At 45.7% G+C, this 18,673-nt stretch overlaps 1 protein-coding gene across 5 annotated transcripts in view; it reads right to left on the bottom strand.

Annotated features, from left to right (window-relative positions):
- Positions 1-3,994: 3,994 nt before the first annotated feature.
- Positions 3,995-18,673, bottom strand: part of LOC139155532 (tubulin tyrosine ligase 3-like) — a 57,334-nt gene continuing 42,655 nt past the window's right edge. For 4 of the 5 annotated variants that reach the window (XM_070730704.1, XM_070730705.1, XM_070730707.1 and 1 more), the window contains 3 exons: positions 16,994-17,555; positions 7,608-7,765; positions 3,995-7,356 (listed from right to left, as the gene is read on the bottom strand). In XM_070730704.1, the coding sequence (XP_070586805.1) occupies positions 7,222-7,356; positions 7,608-7,765; positions 16,994-17,555 (855 nt within the window). In that variant the 3' untranslated portion in view covers positions 3,995-7,221. The remainder of the gene's footprint in view (positions 7,357-7,607; positions 7,766-16,993; positions 17,556-18,673) is intronic. The other variant, XR_011557082.1, reaches the window with a different exon arrangement.

Genomic DNA, 18,673 nt, shown 5'->3' with positions numbered 1-18,673 from the left:
ACATACGACGGAGAAAGCGGCCACTTCAGTCTTTTTCCGGGGGGGGGGGGGCGTCGTCAAGCTCACCTCCAACCGAGAGAGGAGTCCGCGCTGCTCCAGCTGCCATGTCTCCTTCTCCCTCCTCCTCCTCTTCTTCCCCGCTCTTCCACCCTCCGCCGCCGAGGTCGCCAGGAAGGGAGAAGAAGAGTCCCCGGATGTTCGGCTGCAGCAAGCGCTGAGCGCGCCTCCGAAGCGCCGTGGACAGCAAGCGGGTTGCCTCCAGGTCTGGGCTCTCGCGCTTTACATTGGGCGAGGCGGCGGCTGGCGCCGTTCATTGACTCTTCTTCTCCCTTCCTGGCGACCTCGGCGGCGGAGGGTGGAAGAGTGGGGAAGAAGAGGAGGAGGGAGAAGGAGACACGGCAGCCGGAGCAGCGCGGACTCCTCCTCCTCTTCTTCCTCGCTCTTCCACCCTCCGCCGCCGAGGTCGCCAGGAAGGGAGAAGAAGAGTCAATGAACGGCGCCAGCCACCGCCTCGCCAACGCAAAGCGCGAGAGCCCAGACCCGGAGGCAGCCCGCTCGCTGTCCGTGGCGCTTCGAGTTTCTCCTCCCGGAGTCCCCGGATGTTCGGGTGCAGCGAGCACCGAGCGCGCCTCCGGGAGGAGAAACTCGAAGCGCCATGGACAGCGAGCGGGCTGCCTCCGGGTCTGGGCTCTCGCGCTTTGCGTTGGCGAGGCGGTGCCTGGCGCCGTTCATTGACTCTTCTTCTCCCTTCCTGGCGACCTCGGCCGGTCCTTTTCGGGGCTGCGTTGCTGCATCCTCCGATGCCGCCCACCGAGGAGGTTCCTTCGCCGGAATGGAGGTGGCTGTGGTGGGTTCAAGGGACCAAGAGCCGGTCCTTTTCGGGGCTGCGTTGCAGCCTCTGAGGCCACTTCCGCCTCCGGACGAAGGAATCTCCTCGGTGGGCGGCATCGGAGGATGCAGCAACGCAACCCCGAAAAGGACCGGCTCTTGGTCCCTTGAACCCACCACCGCCACCTCCGTTCGGGCGAAGGGATCTCCGCAGTGGGCGGCGGCGGCGGGTTCAAGGGACCAACAGCCGGTCCTTTTCGGGGCTGCGTTACTGCATCCTCCGATCCCGCCCACCGAGGAGATTCCTTCGCCGGAACGGAGGTGGCTGTGGTGGGTTCAAGGGACCAAGAGCCGGTCCTTTTCGGGGCTGCGTTGCAGCCTCTGAGGCCACTTCCGCCTCCGGACGAAGGAATCTCCTCGGTGGGCGGCATCGGAGGATGCAGCAACGCAACCCCGAAAAGGACCGGCTCTTGGTCCCTTGAACCCACCACCGCCACCTCTGTTCGGGCGAAGGGATCTCTGCAGTGGGCGGCGGCGGCGGGTTCAAGGGACCAACAGCCGGTCCTTTTCGAGGCTGCGTTGCTGCATCCTCCGATCCCGCCACCGAGGAGATTCCTTCATCCGGAGGCGGAAGTGGCCTCAGAGGCTGCAACGCAACCCCGAAAAGGACCGGCTCTTGGTCCCTTGAACCCACCACCGCCACCTCCGTTCGGGCGAAGGGATCTCCGCAGTGGGCGGCGGTGGAGGCAGCTTCAAGGGACCAACAGCCGGTCCTCGTTGAGCTGAGCTTCCTTTGGCTTCCTTCGAGGCGGCAGGTGAGCTTTGCAGTTTTGCCTCGAAGGAAGCCAAAGGAAGCTCAGCTCGGGGGCGGGGCTGAAGCCGGCGCAGCTGCCGGCCACGCCGAGGCCAAGTAAGCTAAGGCTAGGCCCGTCACTCCGGCTCCAAGCGCGGGGCCTGGGCGGCGGGCAAGCATTGGGAGGGCCTCGCCGTCCCCTGGCTGGAGAAGAGCTCCCCTCCCCGCGATCTGGGATTGCATGGCCGTCATCAAGTTAGTGCGCGGCGGTCCTGATGGCGGGCGGGTGAACGGGCGAGCAGCAAACAGCGGGTGGGCAGGTGAATGGGCGAGCAGCAAACGGCGGGCGGGTGAACGGCAAGCGGCAAGCGGAAGCCGGGCGGGTGAACGGCAAGCGGTAAGCGGCAAGCGATCTTGGGGTTTCCCCTTTGCCTGGGCATCGGGAAGACCAAGGCAAGGTTCCTTCGGCCGCCCAACAGCTGATCTGCTCCGTAGCGCGGCAGCAGCGAGGAGCCGAAGATGGGGTTTCCCCGTTGCCCAGGCAAAGGGGAAACCCCATCTTTGGCTCCTCGCTGCTGCCGCGCTACGGAGCAGATCAGCTGTTGGGCGGCCGAAGGAACCTTGCCTTGGTCTTCCCCCGCCCACACGCAAACTCCACCATCTACGCATGTGCGGCCATGAAAAAAAGGGCGCACATGCGCAGATGGTTTTTACTTCCGCACCGCTATATCGCGAAAAATCGATTATCGCAAGGGGTCTTGGAACGGAACCCTCGCAATAATCGAGGGATCACTGTATATACAACTTTTGTTAGGCAGAAGGTCTAAAATACTTGATCTTAAAAGTACTGTAGAGATTCATGGATAAACCAAGAATTTTGGGAGTGAAAATACCAGCTCCAAAATTTGATTGGGTTCTGCAAGTATATGTGGGAATATTATTTTTAAAGTACCAGTGTAGGAGCCCACTTGCAGATAAGCCCATTGCAAAAATTAAAACATACAAACATTTTAAGGGTCAACTTATATGCAGTATGCCTTATATGTGAGAGTGTGTACAGTAATGTTTCGGCAACTGCAGTCCAGAAAGTGGATTAAATTATGAATTAGAATGTACCGTATATAATGTCTATGCCTCAAACGTGTTGGCTTAGCATCCAACTGTATCCAGAAGAGCACATCGTCCCCATCCGTTATTTTGCATAAATGTAGGTGTTTTAGGAAGCTGTTCCATTAGTTTAAAAGAGTAGTTCTGCAAAGAATGGTAGACATTCTTTACAGAACTTGGTACCTGTTGTGGTTAGCTCTGGCCCAGCTCCTGCCCCAAGGACTGTGGATGTGGGGGAGACATCCACATGCTGCAGGTCTGTTTTGCCCCCCCCCCCCGGTGGAATCTACTGATGAAGGCTCCTCTGACCAAGAAGACATGAGTGACAGGGAGGAGGAGAGTGGGGCAGACAGCTCAGAAGGAGATCAATTATCTAGCTCCTCCTTGGATTCGGAACAAGAGTTAATGATACAGCCACACATGCGGAGAGCGATGCATAGGCAGCAACAACTGAGAGATTATTATCAAAGAAAATGAGGCCACCTGTGGTTGGGTGGCCTGTGGTAATTAGTGAGGCTGCTATAAAGAGCAGCCTGTGGGTTTGGCCATTGTGGAGGATTATCTGATCGCTGTGTTTCGTGACTGCTTTACTGACTTTGACCTTTGTGTGCTGATTTTTCCCTGTTTTGAAACTAAACCAGGGCAAAGTGTGTTTCACTTTGTGAAAGAAGAAGGACTGTGAATTGCCTCACAGCTTTAAGCTAAGTATCTCAGAACTGATAAGGGACTTGTACAAATTACCAGTTTGTTTGGAGAGGAGTGCTTTTTGCTATACCAAAAGAGGGCTTGGTTTAAGTGAATTTTCATTATAAAGAACATTGTTTTGAATTTTCAAACGTTTGTGTGTGAAATTTGTACCTGTGAATTTGTGGGAGGATTCTACCAGAGAGCTCGACAGAACAGTACCCAAGTTACTTTGGTTCTAAGGCAATTCTTTACAGAACTTGGAACCCAAGTTATTTTAATTCTAAAGCAATGTTTGTCAACCTTAGCAAGTTTAAAATGTCTGGACTTCAATTTGCAGAGTTCTGGGAGTCAAAGCTTAAAAATCTCTGCTCTAGGGAAATTTCTACATGTAGAACAGAGAGTTCTATTTCATATGTAGTAAGAATGCTAATGGGAAAAACATTATTACTAATGTTTGTTTTAGCCCCTGTTACTTTATATAAATGATTGTCCCATTTTCTTCTTTTTGATAGCACTGAAAAAAGGTTTTGACTTGTTTGCTTTAAATATTAAAACAGTTCTCCAAGAATCAGACTAGTAGACTACAAAAGTAAATTTTATTGTTTTACAAAGAATTTACAAACCACGCTGTTACAATACCTCAGTGTAAATATGTTAATAGTAAAATAAGGATATACTTGACTACCTAAAATACATACTTTAGGGATTGTAATAAAATTTATAAATATATAAATTTTTTGGTATCCTGTTGCATTCTTTCCCATTTTAAGAAAAAAATGTTTTATGCATATTTGTGGGAATCTGAAACACTGAAATTTACCACAGTTGGGGAGGGGGGGGGGAGGATTTACAAACTCTGTGACATAGGCTCCTTTTATACATGGTAGGAAAAAACATGGTGTATATTTGGAATATATTTATAAAGAAATAGCATGCTAGAATTTGTGGGAACTTCAAGCTCATTTATTTAAGAATCAGTCTTGTGCCAGAGTAAATTAGTCCATCTGATCTAGTGATTTCTAACCCTGGATCTTAAGTCAGTGAGAAATTCAGTCCTATAGTGCTTGGAAACCTAAGCTTGGGAATCACCGAAGCCGTGCTTAAACATTTTGGCTGTTAATATCTCGCCAAGCAGAAGACTATATACATAAAGTCCCATCTAAGGACATTTTGTGGAGTGAATGGGTTCTGGAACCTTTTGAAAAAATGTGTACTCCATTATGATCAGTTGGGTTTCCTTCACTCAAGAGATGAACTTAATCTCCGAGAAAGGCCCTGGAAGACCCAGTACAAATACAGTTACAGCAGAGTAGGTTATGGCCTTACCTCCACTCCAAGTCATGTTCTCCATGCAAAAGCTGGATATGGAGTTGAATATACTCTAGTTGTTATGAATCACTCCCAAAAAACCAAAGAGGGAAAAAACCTCAAAATTCCACCCTTATATGCATTGCATAAAAATATAACCATACTTTGCTTAATTATTTGCTGAAGACATCAGTCAAAAGGTCCTAGTAACCAAATTCTAAATAGGAAATAGTCAGCCAAATAATACATCCACCAGCAAAATTCAAAATTAGTGGCTTAAAAGAAAGCAAACCTGACAGTTATCTTTTTTTCCCCATGCTCAAATGTCCAGTGTATACAGAAATAACAAATTTTGACATTTACTACAATTTTGATCATGACTAAATACAATATTAGGAAGGCAAAGCAACTAGAGCAATAGGAAAAATTCCCCAAAGAAATGAGTTTAAATTGCTGTTAAGGGCATCGATCTCTGAAGAAGACCCCGAGAAAGCTCTGAAGTATTTAGAAAGGCAAGTGAGATTGGGGAAGAACCATTTTAGAACGTTGTAGTAAGGTTGGAGTAATTTTGAAGGAAAAATACAAATAGAGGAATCGCCCAGGAGAAAAAAATATGCTGTGGCACAAGAATATGCAGTTTCATGGGCAGCACGGAGTTCCATCATTGATTTAGAGCTTTCTGGACAATTAACCTAGATTGTGCTTCAAAATATGGAAAGTAACAGGAAGAACAGAAGTGAGGAAAGGGGGGCAGTCAGGTGCTGTTATACTGTGATCTCATCCATATTTATAGCTCAGTCATTTTTAATGGACCAGTGATTTTTTCTTTAGTGGGGCATTTCCATTTGTGGAAGCATATCCTGAACTGAAACTATCGGACACCTAGTAAAAAGCCTGCTTATTTATTATAAAGTGGTTATTGAAACATTTTCACATACTCAAAATCTATGAGTCATCTCAGACCTCAACGTTTTTCTGCAGCTAAACTTTAAATAATACTCCCAATTGCTTGCATTGTCAACTGAGTGGCAAGCTGAAGCCATCCAAGCCAATTCCAAACATTCCATCCTAGATTATAATACCCCAAAACAGAATTCAAGGTAATGTGCTGCTGTGGCCAAAATGGCATGTCCTACCAGGATCAAAATGCATCCACTGTGTTTGGCTACAACTCATTAAAGCAGCCATGTCTTTCCACACTATTCTGGAAACGGGCATGGTTACTGTATTGAATCACAGAAAAGTGCTCCCTATCATCTCTTCGGCATCACCCCAGAAGCATCTCAGAGCCTTGCCAATCAGAAGCAACCAAATTGAAGCAGGTTGTACTTTTGAACAGAGTTAAGGCAGGCACAGGGACTGTTGGAGATGGAAAGCCATCATCCTTCCACCTTTTAAGAGCTGTAGATGATTTCTCCAGGACATATATATACTGCCGATGTCATCCTTCTAAAGCGTATTCCTCAACCTTGCTGGCTTAAAGATCTGTTGGGCTTCACTTTCCAGAATTCCACAGCCAACAAGGGTTTCCCAATTGTTTCCCAATTGTTGCACTGGCCACCACTGCAGATGCCCAATTTTCATAGTGAATATCAAGATCAAGTTATAAAGGTGTCAAATAGCTGAGCTATGTATGTTTATATGTAGTGGATTTGAAAGAAATAAGACAGAAGGTGAATATTGAGTAGAGCAGGAAAACACAGGCTTATGCAGGAGGAGGGTGAGGCAGGGTGATGGAATCAACATGTAGAAATATGTATTTTGGCAAGGTGGAGGGTTGAGTTGGCTGCCCTGCACACAGATATATAGGCACATTTGGGCAGTGAATGATTATGTTGGCACATAAATTGGGTGGCACCAAAGAGTTACTGTGAAATATGCACACTGTTGGAGCAGGGTGTTCAAAATAATTTTCTGTCTCCTCCCAATGCTGCACTTAGAAGCACCAAACCCACCACCACTGCTATAAAACTGCAAAAACTATTCGTTAAAATAATGTTAGGAAACTGTTTTCTAGAAGAACGAAAGATTATTTTCTGAGTTCCGTTGCAAGCACCGCCTGTAGCTAAATCTCGAATGCTGTTTCCCCCTCTTCTCTCTTCTTCGCTTCAATGTCCCAGATGTTTCTTTGCTTTTGATGAATTCAGTCTTTATTATTCCCCCCATAATAATTTCCCACAGTTTCCAGTCATTTCCCTTCTTTTGTGTCCAAAGAGGAACGTGGGCCACCAAAAAACCAAAACAAAACCCCACTTATTTTCATGTGAGCGAAAACTTCAGAAACATCCTCCAATCACAGGAAAGAAAAACTCCCAGAAAAAAAGCCCCAGCAGGAATCAAATCCCCCTTTATGTATGACACTTATTTTTTTTTTCAAATTCCCAGCATCAACTTGAAAAAACTTGTAACCACTCAAAACAATTTTTTTAAAAAATTGGCTGGGCCAAGCAAGGTGAATTCCTAAGGGCAATACACACGGAGCAATTCTCCCTGTTTTATTAGAATGAAGACACAGAGTCAGCCGCTCGGGTAGAATTAGTCAATGTGGATTCAGAATCCTTCCCACCCACGGGAGGCAAGACAGACATCTGGTTGTCAAAAGCCGGTACAAGAGGTGGCAGCTGCTGCTGATCCTAGGCACATGGGTGGAGAAAGGAATGGTTACGGGATGGGGAGAAGGAAACCGGTCTATTGGGGGGTAGGGGGAGGAAGGGGTGACATCTTTGCAAGAGGCGGTAGTCGGAAATAGGTTTGGGCCATTCTCTTGATAGGCAGGAGGAGAAACAGAGAGGCCATCCTTATTTGACATGGCAGGATTAATCAGGAAATCTTCCTAGGCAAGAGGAATGCTCTTCCTATGAGGGCTTAAAAATTCACAATATACCTGAGCCGGGCAAGTGGTGACTGCTTTGTGGTAGAAGAATTTGGGAGCTGCAGGAAGTAAAGGCCCAGCTCTGGAACAGCAACGCAGCCCTTGCAAACTTGCCACAGCCTTTTCATCTCTGCAGAAGAGGCAGGGGAATCTGCAGGAAACAGTCAGGCCTGGAGAGGAACCAATAATACAGCACACATGGGCTTACTGGCAAGTACCTGGACAGCTTTCAACAGTGAAACATCCTTTCAATGTAGCTAAATGAACAACAACAACCCAAAGGTACAAAACAGACTTACAAATTACCTAGAAATTGCCTGAGTCAACTGAAGGCGAGCAGTTTTAAGCTACCGTGTTTCCCCGAAAGTAAGACAGTGTCTTACTTTCTTTTTATCCCCAAAGGCCCCACTATGTCTTACTTTCGGGGTATGTCTTATATTGGAAAAAAATTGAAAGGGTCGCGTTCCCGAAGGCGGCATCTCCCCAGAGTCCAGAAGGGCAGCCGCGGGACAGGAGCCTCGTGAGCTCTTTTCCAAGTTCAACCTCAGGGCTCCAGGGCAGCCTCCTCAAGGGCGACAGCCGCCCTCGTTCTCCTCCTCTTCCTCCTCCTCCATCACCGCCGCCACGCCGCGCTGCTCACCCAGAGCGAGGGGAGGAGGATCTGAAGAGAGCGCCAATGGGAAGGAAGCGCCCCGACCTCGTCTCGGGCGACAAGGGGTGGAAAGGGGGGGTCCTTTCAAGGGCTCCGAGAGCCTGTCCCCTGATTCTCCCCCAGGAGGGACTGTTATTTCCCTCAAAAGCCCCGTGGAAGCGAAGGCGACAAGCGGTTTCGAGGCTCCCTCACTTATCTCGCACCCCCGCAACACCATCACCACAGTCCCTTCTCTTCCCCTCTTCGAGACGCGGGCAAAGGATGGGTGGGGACTTTCCTACCTCTGGCCGGGCGGCTTCCCTTGCAGGGCCATTTCTGAGGAGCCCGCCGGGTTCATAACGGTGGCAACCCACGGCCACCAAGGCAGGGCCCTCGCCCACCTCGACTGCCGCGGAGAGGCTGCGCCGTGACCCCTCGACGACGCCTCTTTCCTCCCTGCGGCTAACTCGGCTCCACCGGCAAGTTTCACTGGCTCTCGAGGAGGCGAAAGGGAAGGCAGGAGCAGGTCGCTCGCTGCAGCAAGCCCCCCCCGTCTCCGGCCGACAGCTCCCTCTAACGAGCTGAAGCTTAGCAGTCTGGCTTCGTCCCTCCGTCAGCCAAACTCCCTGGCGGGCTGGGCCTCAGCAGGCCGCCTCCCTCACAGCTCCCCTCCCCGGTCCTGGAAGAAGGCAGCGAAGGCGCGCCCTTCTTCCCGCTTAAAAAAGGAAGGCAGCTAGATGAGAGGGAGGCGGCAATACCCCCGTGTTTCCCCGAAAGTAAGACATATGTCTTACTTTCGGGGTACGGCTTATATTAGCCGACCCCCCCTGAAACCCCCGATACGTCTTACAATTGGGGGTGTCTTACTATCGGGGAAACAGGGTATGTATGTCCTTTCCCAAACCAATTATGGTTTAGGTCACACCTACTTGCAAACCATAAAGACACATTTCTAGAAAGTGTCCCCAACCTGGTTTTGTCCAGAAGTGGCTATTCTCAAGAACACTGGGCATTGTACACTGCTCAAAAAAATAAAGGGAACACTTAAACAACACAATATAACTCCAAATAAGCCAAACTTCTGTGAGATCAAACTGTCCACTTAGGAAGCAACACTGATGGACGATCAATTTCACATGTTGTCAGCACATTCAGCTTTGTACAGAACAAAGTATTCAACGAGAATATTTCATTCATTCAGATCTAGGATGTGTTCTTTGAGGGTTCTCTTTATTTTTCTTGAGCAGTATATTTCCACATACTTGGAGGGCACCGATTGAGGGATTGTGGTGGAATGAAGTCTGGATTCCCAGGAGGGAGGGGCTCAGTAATGGGTTGCTAGCCGGTACGCGCCACACTGCATACTGGTAGCTAAAATGGAGCTGCGCAGGAAGCTCCAGGTGACCAGCCGGTGGGTGCATTCATCCGAGCGAAATTTCACTTTTGCGCAGGCGCAGGGAGTGAAATATTGCAAGAGGAGGCACAGCCACGTGAGATTTCGGTGATTTTCGGCAAATATTTTGCACAAAAGCAAAAAATGGTTGAAATCTCGCACAGCCGCATGGCCTCTCATCAGATTTTGCTTCCTGAACATGTGCAGAAGAAAAATCTTGCTCATATGCGTGCGCACACATATCAGACGTGCGTGCGCGGCTGCCGATCACCTGGAGCGGCATGCGCATCACACCGATAGCAGCGGTAAGTAGGAACCCCAGCCTGGAAGGGCTGCCTATTTATCTACTCACATTTGCATGTTTTAAAACTGTTGGGTAGGCAGGTGTCGAACTCAGGCTGCTAGCTATCCAGCTGACAAGCTCAGCTTCTTTAACCACTGAGCCACTGTGCCCATTTCACATGACCCAAAGGGGGCCACAAAAGACAAGGGCATGCCAGAACTACACACTAACCACAAGTCACAGATTTACCTTAAGGACAGCTCTTTGAAGAAGCAGATTAAAAATATCTTTAGTAAATGTTATGTGAACTGTGGAGAAAAAGGGAGCAGCGCTTCCCAAAATGGAGGACAAAAAAGGGAGCAGCGCTTCTCAAAATGGAGGACAAAAAAGGGAGTAGCGCTTCTCAAAATGGAGGACAAAAAAGGGAGCAGTGCTTCTCAAAATGGAGGACAAAAAAGGGAGCAGCGCTTCTCAAAATGGAGGACAAAAAAGGGAGCAGTGCTTCTCAAAATGGAGGACAAAAAGGGAGCAGCGCTTCTCAAAATGGAGGACAAAAAAGGGAGCAGCGCTTCTCAAAATGGAGGACAAGGAAATCTGGAGAAAACAAAGGGGAGGACGATTCTCTTGGGGGTTTATGGGCTGACTGAGGGATGCTTTTGCTGCTAGGAAATGAGATATGGCCGAACAAAATTTGTATTGCAATTTCTCCAGTGAGAACTCCAGTGACATAACTGTGAGATGAGGTGAGGAGAGAGCTTTTCTGTTTCAAGCAACTGAAACTCAACTGCAATATTTTTATCACTGTATCTCAGATATGGTGTTTCATAATGGCTTGGGAATGCAAACTAGGTAGGGTCTGATCTCAGTCACAAAATTCATAGCGATGGCAAGTATCAGATTTCTCTAGAGAATGAATAGTTCTTGCCAACAACCAAAGCTGTCATTTCAGCTTGGGGATTTCCCACATAGTGGCTGCTAGAGATTTACCGTATTTTTCGGATTATAAAATGCACCGGAGTATAAAACGCACCTTAGTTTTGGGGGAGGAAAATAGGGGGGGGGGACACTCTGCCTCTGCCTCCCAGCAATTTGCCTCCCAGCAAACAGCAAACAGTACAAATGATATACACTGTTTGCTGTGTATTTCTGTACATGTGTGCCTAATCCATCGAAATAGCAAAGAATTGGAGAAATGTACATTATGGCAGTATATTAATGCCAGAAAGTTTTCTTAAATGTAGTCACATTAACTCTTCTCAATTATTTAAGTAGATCTACTGCAAAAATGTCTAAGTCAGAGTTTAACCAAGCTGCCTTATCTTAATACTAAAACAGGACACTGTTACATTTCAGATTATACTTGAACAGATGCTGTTAAAATTGATGTGGCTTTCTGGAAGTATACTTATTCTTTGCTATTTAAAAGAAGATACAAAAGCACTGGGCCTCTTCAGATCAAGCATTTATTTTAAAAAGCTCCTTCATTTCATTAAGTTGTCTAGAAAATAATAAAGCAGTCTTTAAAAAATAAGTCTAATGATTTGAACATTGTACAGACATTTATTGTTACTGACCTATCTCCTTGCATCCAGTTTCAGCAGTCTAATTAGCACAAGAAAATAATATTCTGCCTCTGCCTCTCCCTCCCAGCAATTTGCCTCCTTGCAGCATTAGTTTCATTTTCAGTTCTACCACGTAGCTGCAGCTTCAATCTGCTGAGGGTTGGTAAGCTGATTACACTGGAGAACAATTTGTAACACAATTTCTGTTGAGTTTGATTTTTGAGCTTTTTTAATAGTTAATTAGGCATGCTGGTTTCAAAACTGCAATTAGTTTTCTTCTACCACATCAAGTTTTTTTCTCTACACCTTATACAGTGGTACCTCATATTACGAACGCCTCTTCTAACAAACTTTTCGAGATACGAACCCGGTGTTTAAGATTTTTTTGTCTCTTCTTCCGAACTATTTTCACCTTACGAACCCAAGCCGCTGCTGCTGGGATGAAGGGGTTTCTTTTTTTCCCTTTTTTGAAGAAAGAAAAGGGAAGGGCGGCTTGGAGGGGGAAAGAGTTTGCATTTTAAAAAGTAGGAGAACAGCGTGCTTGCACAGGCACTGAAAGGGTGTCTTTTGAAGAAAGAAAAGGGAGGGGCGCCCCCCTTGCCTTTCTTCCTTCCCACTCACCCTTTAGCCTAGCCTTTCTTCTTCCACCCACCCCCTTTAGCTGCTCCTCCCTGCCCTCTGTTCGCCTCCCTTCTAAAGTTTGGGATTTTCCTGCAGGATTTGCACGCATTATTTGCTTTTACATTGATTCCTATGGGAAACATTGTTTCGTCTTACGAACTTTTCACCTTACGAACCTCCTCCTGGAACCAATTAAGTTTGTATCATGAGGTACCACTGTATATATAATATAGTTAATTCAGCAACATGAGCATCAAATTGCATTTTTTACATAGCCATCTTGCTAACTTCCCGGAAAGGTTTGGTGCAAGTCAGTGATGAGCAAGGGGAGCGATTCCACCAAGATTTCAAGGTCATGGAGTCACAGTATTAAGGAAGATGGGATGTACATATGATGGCTGACTATTGTTGGAGCATCAAGCGAGAATGTCCACAGATAAAACACACCAGAAAAAGCTATAAGTGAAAAATTTTACCTTAATATGTATAATTACTATTCAATAAGAAACAACTGTATTTGTATGAACACAATTTAACTTTCAGTAACTATTATAGTCTTTGTGTGAATAAAATTATTCTTTGGAAACAGTATATTTGGTAAGTTTTTACTTTACTTTCCTTTATATGCATAATTTATATGACTTTTGAGGGTATACTGTAGCTTAAAAAGTTGACGTGATAGACAAAAACTGTGGTTATTTTTGGATCCAGAGGCCAAAACAAAACAAGTCAAAACGAAATTGCTGTTCCCCAATGTAATCCATTTCTTGGCTTAACAGGGGCCTGTTCTGTTTGCTGCAAGGAGGTAAATTGCTGGGAGGCAGAGGCCAAAGGGTGGGGGTGGAGTGGGTAGGTGGGGCTACATTCGGTATATAAGACGCACCCAAATGTTCACCTTCTTTGGGGGGGTGGTAAAAAGTGTGTCTTATACTCCGAAAAATACGGTAGTTTACAGCAGTGTTTCCCAACCTTTTTTGAGCCACGGCACATTATTCACATTTACAAAATCCTGGGGAACATTGAGCGGGGGGGGGGGGGGGGCTAAAAAAAGTTTGGACAAAAAAATATCTCTCTTCCTCCCTTTCGCTCTATTTCTCTCTCTCTTCCTCTTTCTCTCTCTTCCTTCCTTTCTTTCTTTCCCCCTCTCTCTCTATCTCTCTTTGTTTCTCCCTTTTTTGCTCTCTTTCTCTCTCCCTCCTTCCCTCCCTCTATGTCTTTCCCTCACCCTCCTTCCCCCCTCTTTCTCTCTCTCTCTTGCTTTCTCTCTCCCCTCTTGCTGTCTTTCTCTCTCTTTCTCTCTCCCCCCTCTCTCTCCCTCTCTCTCTCTTTCTTGCTATCTCTCTCTTTTTTTGCTTTCTCTCTCTTTCTCTCTCCTCCCTCTCTCTCCCTCTCTCTCTCTCTCACTCTCTTGCTATCTCTCTCTCTTGCTATCCCTCTCTTTCTTTCTCTCTCTCTTTCTCGTACACCACGCTGCAGCAGCGGCATTGGGCAGTAGCCGTGGGGCAGCGGCAGGGTGGTCAGCTGTGAGGCAGAGCTCTGGAAAGTTGCGAGACCAGAAGCTGAGCTTCCTTCTTCGCGACACACCTGACCACACTGGTTGGGAAACACTGGTTTACAGGATCCATTTTATACATTATTGGGACAATAAATGAAACCTTACAACAAAATACAAGTACTCCTGACTACCGACTACCCATTCAGCGGCCTTTCAAAGTTAAGGCAGTGCTGAAAAAAGAGACTTACGACCATTCCTCAAATTTGTGACCGTTGCAGTGCTCCCACCCTCATGTGATTGTGATTCAAGTGCTTGGCAAGCATCATACCTATACGATGTTCACAAACTTCCACAGTCACACCAATGTGGCACAATCATACTAGCTGTATTTAATAAGCCTGTACAGTACTGTAAATTTAATTCTGAAAGGTGTCTATGAGGGCAATGAAACATTATTGTTATAAAGCAAGGCAGACAGGTGTTATATTTAGGTACCTGCTGTGTTTCCCCGAAAATAAGATCCTGTCTTATATTTTTTGAACCTCTTTTTTTTCTTTTGGCTATATAGTCAAATGTATCACAGCCATTCTCTGATTTGAATTAGGTACTAGAACCATCCCTGCTTACATTTATATTGTATTTATGTCAATATTTATATTCTGCAGGCACTCCCCTCAATTCCTCACCTATGAAAACCTCTGGGACCCTGTTTTTTTCCCCAAGCTACCATATAGTCTCCAACTTTGGCAACTTTACAACTTGTGGACTTCAACTCTGAGAATTCCTCAGCAAGCGCATGCTGGTTATAAAATAGACACAATTTACATAGACTTTTGTGAAGCCTTTGATTTAGTGGTACACTGGAAACCAAAATCTTATGGCATCTCTGGTTTCCCTACAGGATTGGATAACTGTGTTTCTGTCAAACAGACAACAAGTGGTTAAAATAGTGAGTGCCCTATCAAATCCTACACCTGTCAACAATGGTGTCCCTCAGGGCAGCATTTTAGAAGCAACACTCTTCATCCTTTACATAAATAACTTTTGTGGTCATATTATAAACAACTGTGTTCTCTTTGCCAACAATGTTAAACTATTTAACACCACAGAGAATGCTGCTACCCTTCAAAAAGACCTTGTATCAGAATGGTCAAAGAACTGGCAACTTCAAATCTCCACCAACAAATGCTCTGTCTTACACATTTGCAAAAAGAATCAGAACACAAAATACAAGCTTGGAGGACACAACATTGTAAACGACCTCACTCTGTCAAAGACCTTGGAGTACTCATATCTAATGACCTAAGTGCCAGAGCCCATTGTAACAACATTGCCAAAAAGGCACTAAGAATTTTTAATCTAATCTTCTTCTCTGGCAATATTACACCATTAACCAGAGCCTACAAAACATTTGCTAGACCAATTCTCAAATACAGCTTATCTGTCTGGAACCCCCGCTGCATATCAAACATTAATACAATCGAGAGAGTCCAGAAATACAGTATTTCACAAGGAGAGTCCTCCACTCCTGCGCTAGCAACAGTATACCTTATTCGACCAGACTTGAAATTTTGGGTTTAGACAATATGATCTATTGTAAAATCATCTGCCACAAAGTCCTACCTGTCAATGACTACTTCAGCTTCAACTGCAATAATACACGAGCAGATAATAGATTCAAACTCAATGTAAACTGCTTGAAACATGACTGCAGAAAATATGACTTCAGCAACAGAGTGAGCAATGTCTAGAATGCACTACCAGACTCTGTGGTTTCTTCCCCAACCCCCCTAAAACTTTAACCTTAGACTGTCTATAGTTGACCTCACCCCATTCCTAAGAGGTCTGTAAGGGGCCTGCATAAGCGTACCGTTGTGCCTACCGTCCCCTGTCCTACTGTATCTACTTTGCTAATGTTTATGTATACACCAATACCAACTATTTTGTACATGTTTGACAAAATTTATAAAATATAAAATAATATAAAATATAAAATAATATAAAATGTAAAATGTAAAATATAAAATAATGTAAAATAATGTAAAATAATGTAAAATAATGTAAAATAATATAAAATATAAAACATAAAACAATATAAAACAATATAAAACAATATAAAACATAAAATATAAAATAATATAAAATATAAAATAATATAAAATATAAAATAGTCTGCGGAGGGGCGGCATACAAATCCAATTAATAATAATAATAATAATAATAATAATAATAATAATAATAATAATAATTATAAAATATAAAATATAAAATATAAAATATAAAATATAAAATATAAAATATAAAATATAAAATATAAAATATAAAACAATATAAAACAATATAAAACAATATAAAACAATATAAAACAATATAAAACAATATAAAACATAAAATAATATAAAATATAAAATATAAAAATATAAAATATCCACAATTCATAAAGAGGCCATTGGTTCCCCATCCTTGATGTAGTCCCTGATTTTCTCATGTCTGTCTGACTCCCAGCCTAAGAGTTATTTCCTCTCGTCATACAGCTGACATCTTAACACAGTGATGGCGAACCCTTTTTCCCTCAGGTGCTGAAAGAGCAAGTGTGTGCGCTATCACGCATGCACGAGTGCCCACACCCATAATTCAATGCCTCGGGAGGGCAAAAACAGCTACCCCCACTCCCCCAGAGGCCCTCTGGAGGCCGGAAACAGCCTGATTTCCAACTTCTGGTAGGCCCAGTAGGCTCGTGTTTTGCCTTCCCAGGGTTCCAAGGCTCCCCTGGAACTAGGAGAGGGTAAAATGCCCTCCCCAGGCCCCTGGAAGCTCTCTGAAAGCCAAAAACGCCCTCCCAGAGCCTCTGTGTGAGCCAAAAATCAGCTGGCTGGCACACACATGCATACTGGAGCTGAACAGCTCAGGCGCCAACAGATATGGCTCTGCGTGCCACCTGTGTCACCCATGCCATAGGTTCGCCATCACTCTCTTAACAGCTTGTTCATTCACCCTGGCCTATAGAACTCACCCTGCTATTACACATCCCGGCCAGTTGTTGTTGTTTTTCTGTAAAAATACTTTATTGGGTAGGAGGAGAGTTCAACTCCCAACAACATGATTTCCTGTTTGCGTCGGCACAAAGAATTGTTCCTTAGGCCCTATAACTTGATTTTTGCCTACAGCAATCAACCTGAGGGGAGGGTTGCTCTTGGGTCCCGCATAGTTTTTGCCTCTCCTTGCCAGCCGCCTTTTGATCATAGACGCTCTAATGGCACTGAACTCCACCGTGGAAATTAAATCCACCCCCCTGGGGGACGAAGGGGCAGAGGGCAAGGGTATGTTATGCAGAAAGGAGTGTCCTAAGCATTGCAATTGCACTTTGGGCCTCACCGAATAGGAGGAAGGGAAGGGAGAAACAGGGAGCTCACCGGAGACTGTATGGATTTCCTGAAGATGTAGCCTCAGGCCCGGCTTCCTACCTACCATACTGGTGAGCTTGGCATGATTGACAGTGGGCTCCTGGGGTTTGATTGCCAACTCTTGGGAGTTCGATTTGGCACAGAGCTGGTCCGGCTGCGACACTTTGCCCCCTGCCATGACAGTGGTCGTAGCCATGCTGTGTGCCATCAAGACTTTTCGGTTATAGGGGTCTGTTCTGAGCTTGTTGGGCAGCTTAAACCTCGCCGAGCCTGAAGGGGCGACTTTGCTAGAGATGAGTTTCTCTTTGACTTTGTTCTCCTTCCCAGGGGCTCCTGGCTCTGCCGTCTTGTTGTTTGCTGCTGTCCAACACGGGGTAGGCGCCCGAGGAAGACTCTGGTTGCTGCGCCGGTGAATCACTTTAGGAACTCTTTGCTGCTGTGGGGCAGGGCAGCCATTCTTTGGGTCGATGGCTGGAGGAGGGCTTTTCTGGGTTGGAGGTTGAGGCTTCTTCACCGTGCATCCTTCCACCAGAAGGCTAATGCCAATGTACTGAGGGATCTCCACGGCAGCCTGTCGTAAGAAGAGAAGAAGGATTATTGATTGATTGATTGATTGATTGATTGATTGGACTTTTATGCCACCCCTCCCCGAGGGTGGGAAGTACTCAGCTTAAAACCATTGGTTTAGTAACTGTTTGGAGTTACAATGGCACTGAAAAAAAATGAACGGGGAAAACAAATGACTTATGACCTTTGCAGCATCCCTATGGTCACGTGCTCCAAATTGAGATACTTAGCAACTGGGGTGTATTTATGATGGTTACAGTGTCCAAGGGTCATGTGGTCAGCTTTTGCAACCAACAGTCAAATGCATTTAACCACCCTATTACTAAGTTAACAATTACCATGATTCACTTAACAACTGTTCTGTCCAGGCCAGATCGGATTGGAACAAAGAAGCACATAGACACTCAGAGAATCCAATTAAAACTACATTGCTATTAGAACGTGCATTACAACATAGGCTAAGGTTTTTAGTCCTTGCTGGCAGCGTTCCCAGTCAAATTGTCTCTGAGGTAAGAAGTGAACCATGGCCGGAAGCTAAATCCAATTAAGGCATTCCTTCATAGGTGGGCTGCTTCCACAATGCCTAATGCACACAGCTCCACGACTCTGGAACGTGAGCGCAATTACGCTTCCTGCACCTGTGCAGGTAGCAAAATCATGCACAGGGACACATGTGCGGGTGCGTTTCAGTGAGGTTTTTTGCTTCCCCGCAATATCTTATATACTGCTAGGGATAGCCAAATGTTCCATAGAGATATTCAATGCCTAGACCCCCATCTATAAAGATATTCCTCTCTGGCTCTCATTCTTCTAACATGCGCATCTAATATAGGGTCCTCAATGTTCCCATCGTCCTCTAACTCCAACACTACCATAGCTGGGGGTTCTACAGTCTCTGGTGGTACACCATTTTCCCCGGGTTCTAACTCCCCTTCACTCTCACTCTCAGACTCAGCTGGCAAGAACACTGGCCTAGAATACCCAGTTGGACCCGGCTCATCCTCTTCAAAATCCGTGACCAGCTGAGCCAGATGTGGACTGCTCACAACAACAACCATGGTAAGAAAGGTTGTAAAACAGGGCAAAAATTCACTAACATCTGTTCTGGTTTCTGGTAGAAAT

This window comes from Erythrolamprus reginae, unplaced genomic scaffold (genome assembly GCF_031021105.1).
Source record: "Erythrolamprus reginae isolate rEryReg1 unplaced genomic scaffold, rEryReg1.hap1 H_27, whole genome shotgun sequence".
In the NCBI taxonomy this organism is placed as follows: Eukaryota; Metazoa; Chordata; class Lepidosauria; order Squamata; family Dipsadidae; genus Erythrolamprus; species Erythrolamprus reginae.
Note: the sequence above shows the minus strand (reverse complement) of the source record. Positions and strands in the feature narration are given on the sequence as shown.